Here is a 6,904-nt window from a genome sequence, read left to right as displayed (position 1 = left end):
AATGTTAAAGGCTGCTGTTCTTGCTGCATACTGTAGAGGGAGCTCATTCGCTATCGTGTCTTCACTCTGCCTGGAGTGAAGACATCTACGGGAGACATTATCCAGTCCATGGTGATGTGGTATGTGTGATGGAAACAGCAAATTAACACTTGGATACTGTAAGTTTAAAGAGATGAATCAGGCTCGGTGCCCCCCCCCCCCAGCTATTCAAAATAGCTTTAGCCTCAAATCAAATCTTTGTTCCATAGGTTGAGGTCATGACTGCACCACTGCAACACTTGTATTGTTAGTGTAGACCAGATCCAACCCTCCCTATACCATCACTGGCAACTGCCAATAGTGTTATGAGGTATGCATGCAATTGTGTATGTACAGTGCTGTGAAAAAGTATGTCTTTGATATATTTGGACATATGGATAGTTCATGTTAATTTCAAACTATTGACACATAGAGTTAACCTAATTTAACATTTTAACAGTGACAAATAACACTTTGCAATTCAAATAAACAGAAATCCAATTTTCCTTGTGTGGAAAAAGTTAGTACACCCCTTCATGTATCATCCCATCAAATGGCTCAAATTAGAACCCGGTGCACCAAAACAGGTGCAAATGATTAGAACCCCATCAGAGTAACTTGGAGGGTACATAAAGATCAGAAACGTGGTTTGGTTTGGTCTTAACCATACAGGTATGTGATAGACTTGCCTAATTAAATACATAAATAAATAGGCCAAGATCAAAAGAGCTCTCTCCTAGGCCCTCCGAAGAAAGATTGTTGATGACTAGAGTCTGGGAGGAGTTACAAAGCCTGTTCCAAGCAATTTGAAGTCAATCATTCCACAGTCCGACAGATCATCTACAAATGGAGAAAATTCCAGACCACTGGCAATCTATCTAGGACAGGCCGTCCCACCAAATTCAGCCCAAGAGCTGACCGAAAGATGCTCAAAGAAGTCTCTAAGAACCCCAGGGCAACATCAAGGGATCTACAGGCATCTTGCAACAATCAATGTCGAAGTGCATGAGTCAACTGTCAGAAAGAGACTGCACAAACTTGGCCTACATGGGAGGTCAGGAAGGAAGAAGCCTCGGCTTTCAAAAAAATGATAGAAATGGACGACTGATGTTTACCAGACAGCACCTGGGTGAAGAACAAGACTACTGGAACAATGTGCTCTGGACAGACAAGTCAATGGTGGAGTTGTTTGGGCGCAATGCCAGGCGTCATGTTTGGCGAAAACAAAACACTGCCTTTGAACAGAAGAACCGTATACCAACCATAAAGCATGGTGGAGGGGGCATTATGGTTTAGGGCTGCTTTGCTGCTTCAGGGCCTGGCCAACTTGCCATCATTGGCAGCTAGGTAGAGTTTAGTGGCACGCTGGGCCAGGCTGGGTAGAGTTTAGTGGAACCCTGGCCCAGCGTGCCACTAAACTCTACCCAGCCTGGCCCAGGGTTCCACTAAACTCTACCCTGGCAGGCCCAGGTAATCTTATGCTAGTCATCAGTTACTGAACCAATCTCCCATTAATCCCATCGTTAGGTCGCCTACAACAGATTCCTGGATTTGCCAATGTGACACAATAAAAATGGTTGCCCTACCCTCTGTCCAAGCCACAATTAGGCCGGATGGAATTCTTGTAGAACCCCCTTTTCTTTCGTAAAAGGTTCTTTGATGGTTCTTCGTAGGGTGGAAAGGTTCTGCCTGGAACCTTTTACGGTTCTAGTTAACATCTTTTATTTCTAAGAGTTACTTGTCTGTTTTTCCCATAACTGTCTCAACAGGTAATGCCCTGGGGTGTATTCATTCCAACAATTCTGTTTCACAATGGAACATTTTGCAACTGTTTGGAGTTTCTCTTGGACAAATTCAGGTAAACCCCTCCCCGTCTTGTTCTGTTTGCTTCAGTTTAAGAAATGTTTTGCAACAGAATCAGCAGAATGGAAACACCCCTGTTGAGTGCCATTATGCTTTGTGCTCCCTTTGTGCTACTTCCCAGACTGATCTGGGGCCTGCTTCATGAGATTAAATAGTGTGCTCTCTCTTGTCTTGTCATTTGTGAAATGACCAAATTGATCCAGGACCTGTAATGAAGGCTCTAGTCTACAGTGTCATCTATGAGACTGAGAAAAGTCTGATGTAACTTCAACTTTTCAATGTGCAGGTTAGTTCAGGTAATTTGGACATGTAGGTAGGGGTGACGTGACTATGCATAGATAATAAACAGCGAGTAGCAGCAGTTTACTAAATAAATGGAGGGGGGGGGGGGTCAATGTAATAGTCCCCATGGCCATTTGATTAATTGTTCAGCAGTCTTGTGGCTTGGGGGTAGAAGCTGTTAAGGAGCCTTTTGGTCCTATTCTTGGTGCTCTGGCACCGCTTGCCATGCGGTAGCAGAGAAAACAGTCTATGACTTGGTTGACTGGAGTCTCTGACAATTTTATGGGCTTTCCTCTGACACCACCTATTATATAGGTCCTGGATGGCAGGAATCTTGGCCTCAGTGATGTACTGGGCTGTACGCACTACCCTCTGTAGCACCTTACGGTCAGATGCTGAGCAGTTGCCATAGCGGGGATGACCAGGCGGTGATGCAACCGGTCAGGATGCTCTCGATGGTGCAGCTGAAGAACTTTTTGAGGATCTGGGGACCCATGCCAAATCTTTTCAGCCTCCTGTGAGGGGTAAAGGTTTTGTCATGCCCTCTTCACGACTCTTCGTGCCCTCTTCGTTCCCTCTTCTTGAGCTTACACATGGACTTGCTTCTTTCTGTCTTGTTGCAGCTATTTCTGTAGAAAGCCTGCCTGCTCACAGTGCCATTGGTAAGTAGTGCAGTCGGTTGACAGCTATTTTAGATTGTAACCGATTCTGCCCAGTTTCTGAAGACAATCGAGAGAGTCATTCTCTGTAACTGCTACTACTGTACTACTACAGTGTATTAGGCTACCCCTATATACTATACTACTGCCTCTTTAAAAATAATTTTTTTGTAAAAAATTAGGCATCCTATTATGATGAATGATGTCAATCAGAGGGAAACCTCTATGACCCAATTGTCATACTTGATTAAAGTAAAATATTACTTGAGTAAAAGTCTAAAAGTATTTGGTTTTAAATATACTTAAGTTTCAAAAGTAAATATAATCGCTAAAATATAAATGTAAAAGTATAAATCAACTCAGATTCCTTATATTAAGCAACCAAGGCAGAACGATATTCTTGTATTTTTTAAATTTACTTATAGCCAGGGGCACACTTCAACAGTCAGACATAATTTAGAAACAAAGAATTTGTGTTTAGTGAGTGCCAGGTCAGAGGCAGTAGGGATGACCAGGGATGTTCTCTTGATAAGTGCGTGAATTAAGACAATTTCCCTGACCTGCTAAGCATTCAAAATATAACGAGTAATTTTGGGTGTCAGGGAAAATGTAAGGAGTAAAAAGTACATAATTTTCTTTAGGAATGTAGTGGAGTAAAAGTAGTTAAACATATAAATAGTAAAATACAGATACACCAAAAAACTACTTAAGGAAGTACTTTAAAGTATTTCTACTTAAATAATTTACACCACTAAGTCTCAACTATAGGATAACCTGGAACAAGTAGTATCCAGCTCATAATCTTCATCATTTTAGTGCACTACTAGAATTGCCACACGCTAATATATTGTGTAAACATGATTTCTAACAGGAGAGTGCGATGCTCGTGCGTGTGAGAAGTTTATGATCACGTGAGAGAGTGTGAATAGAATCTGGCTGAGAGAATGGGCTCTGGGTTGAGTTGGTGCATAGCTCCTATGGGCGGACGCTGATGTGTTTCCACACAAACCACAGCCTTTCGCTCCCAAAGTGAAAGCAGTGGGACATTTATTTATGTTTCTGCTTCATATATGTGGACTACAGAACAACTTTTCTTCCCTCAGCGAAAAAAAGACGAAAGGACTCAAGGAAAGCCATGGAAAGTCAAGTATTTCCAATATGACCTATGGTTTGGTCACTGAATAGGTTATTTTTGACGCACGAGAGGGAAAATTAAAACAAGGCTGTTTTTGGAGTTCTACCTCCCCTGTCTCCGTACAGTTTGATTCAAAGTCAAAAGCCAAGATGGCCGCCGATTCCGTGCAGGTATGAAAAGTTGACAACTGTTGCAATAAATGCGTAAAGTTGATGTAAAGTGCGCTTTCCAAGTTGGTATATAGAATAAAGTTATTTACCATTTGCAGTGGATTCAAATATTTAGAGGTTAATACATTTCTTAGGGATTTTGTCCCCCTCTTCAGAAGGATTGGGAATTATAGATTGAGGCCTGGAAAACAATTATCAAAATATCAAACGTTTTGTGTAATTTTGCACTTGAGCGCCCACCAGCTGAACTACTGAATTAATCGGTTGTATATTTTAATGACAAAAAAACAATTGAATATCGACTGATCGTAAAATGTTAAGCGTTTTGGAAGAAAAATAGCGTAGTTTCGAACGCATGGAAAAACATTTTCCATTTTAAGGTCCTTTGTAAACAGTGACCCAGTCAAGTGGGCGCGTGTTAAAGCCCAAAGGTGTTTATTCAAAGAAAAACATGTGTTACTAGGCTACAATACTAAGTTAGTTAAAAAATAATGTTCCAAGACATGCAAGTATAATCATTTTCAATTACAAAAGGTTGAGCATTCCCTGATACATGATTGAGTTTGAAAATGGTAACTGTAATGATATTACATTTTGAAACTTCACATCCTGTGAAGTTTTTTCCTTAATCTCAACCTCAACATGACTCCGAAAAAAGTTTGGTCACTGCTGACTCTGGGGTGACGTCAGCTGTCAAATCTGGTCATTTTTGTATTGGGGAGAGAAAAAAAAGTCTATCGAACTACAATGTAGCGTGGACGCATAATGATGTGATCTGACCATAACATTGTATCCTGCGGAACATGCATCTACATTTTTTTTCTCTCTCTCAAACTTCTGTATTCGAGGACACTAACCTGTGAACATATTGCCTTTGTTTGCAGTTTCAGTGATTAGATTAGAGGTAGGTCACTCTTTGGAACCTTATTTGTACACACTCAGCCTCACTCATGAATTCAGACATGTCTTTTTGCAGACATCGTTTCACAAGACTCTTGTGTTTTGTTGGGTGATCGCTGAGATTGTTTGGACAGTGAGTGGAAGACTATATCTGGTATTTGTCAAATTGATTATGTTGCTGTTGACGACTAGACAAAGGATGTATAGGAGTGACGAAGTGGTGTTATTGCCCATAACCTTTTGGTCATCAGTAGTTTGTGTCTTGTGTTGTAATTCTGCAAAGAAAAACAGGCAAAACATACTGTTCCTAGGTATCACTGCCCTTGGCCTGTGATGTAAGAGTGACACGTCCAGTTGAACTGACCAGGGCTGTAATTATACTGAACAAAAATATAAACGCAACATGCAACAATTTCAAAGAATTGAATGAGTTACAGTTCATAAAAGGAAATCAGTCAATTTAAATAAATTCATTAGGCTCTAATCTATGGATTTGACAACTGGGCAGGGGTGCAGCAATGGATGTGCCTGGGAGGGCATAGGCCCACCCACTTGGGAGCCAGGTTCAGCCAATCAGAATTCGTTTTTCTTACAGACAGAATACTGCTTACCCCCGCCACCTCAGACAATCCCGCAGGTGAAGAAGCCGGATGTTGAGTTCCTGGGATTGCATGGTTACATGTGGCCTGCTGTTGTAAGGCCGGTTGGATGTACTGCCAAATTCTCTAAAATGCTTATGGTAGAGAAATAAACATTACATTCTCAGGCAACAGCTCTGGTGGACATTTCTGCAGTCAGCATATCAACTACACACTCCCTCAATTTGAGAGATCTGTGGCATTGTGTTGTGAAAAACTTCACATTTTAGTGTCCTTATATTGTCCTGAACACAAGGTACACCTGTGTAGTGATCACACTGTTTAATCAGCTTCTTGATTTGCCACACTTGTCATGCTTACTAACAGAGATGTAAACACATTTCTGCACAAATTGAGAGAAATAAGCTTTTTGTGCATGTGGAACATTTCTGTGATCTTTTATTTCTGCTCATGAAACATGGGAACAACACTTTACATGTTGCTTTTATATTTTTGTTCGCTGTACACCTGTCATCGATGCAACACCTGTAAATTACAGTCTTTTAAATGCATTTGTCTGGCTTGGAGGTGATTGTGTTCACGCTTATGTGCCATTTCTGGTATAAATGCAGCTACCAAACCAAATGTAATAAATCCGGTTTGGGGTAGGAATTGGTGATGTTTTAGGTTCAACTGTTGTTTAGGTTTAAGTTGGGCTTTAAAAAAAAAAGCGGGTACCATTGCGCTCTACCTTAAACCTAAATAGTCTAGGTTTTTAAAGTCAGTCTTTTAGCATAAGTTCATGTTCGCCCGTCCAACTTTTCCATTGTCCCTCGAATTGAGCTTTGTTGGAGATTGAGCTTAAGGCTATTTAGCCTGCTTACAGTGGAAGTTCATGCCCTAATATTTGCTTTGGTTGGATTCTTGTAGGTGCATGAGATATAGGTTAAACTAAGTTATGGAATAAGGACACAAGCTTTTATCATTTGCGTTGATTCAAACTTATATGCAAGCCTGTCCAAGTTCAATGTTCTCCTCAGTCAGTTAGATTTTCATAGCTATGTTGTTGCTTAGAGTGGAAAATAAGGGTGGTCCATGGCTTTGGATCGTATTCACACTGGTAGTCAAACACAGCTACAGAACCAATTGGGTTGAACTGTCTTTTTACTTCTTCCAGTAGTTGTGACGTCCATTTTACCTGTGAGTCATACAGGGAGGCGGAGCCTCTCTCCCTCTGGACTGAGACGCAGGCCTAATTGGCCAACACATACTTCCTCTGTAAAGGTTTAGCCACTAGTC

The 6,904-nt window shown here is 41.0% G+C and overlaps 1 protein-coding gene across 1 annotated transcript in view; it reads left to right on the top strand.

Moving 5' to 3' along the window:
* The first annotated feature begins 3,692 nt into the window (after positions 1 to 3,692).
* The window catches only part of LOC109871794 (serine/threonine-protein kinase N2), a 44,523-nt gene continuing 41,311 nt past the window's right edge, over positions 3,693 to 6,904 (top strand). Inside the window, exon 1 of the mRNA XM_020462799.2 lies at positions 3,693 to 4,127. Coding sequence (XP_020318388.2) covers positions 4,107 to 4,127 — 21 coding nt within the window. The 5' untranslated portion in view covers positions 3,693 to 4,106. The remainder of the gene's footprint in view (positions 4,128 to 6,904) is intronic.

The sequence above is a fragment of the Oncorhynchus kisutch genome, linkage group LG27 (genome assembly GCF_002021735.2).
Source record: "Oncorhynchus kisutch isolate 150728-3 linkage group LG27, Okis_V2, whole genome shotgun sequence".
Lineage (NCBI taxonomy): Eukaryota > Metazoa > Chordata > Actinopteri > Salmoniformes > Salmonidae > Oncorhynchus > Oncorhynchus kisutch.
The sequence above is the reverse complement of the archived record's forward strand: the minus strand, read 5'-3'. Positions and strand labels throughout refer to the sequence as shown.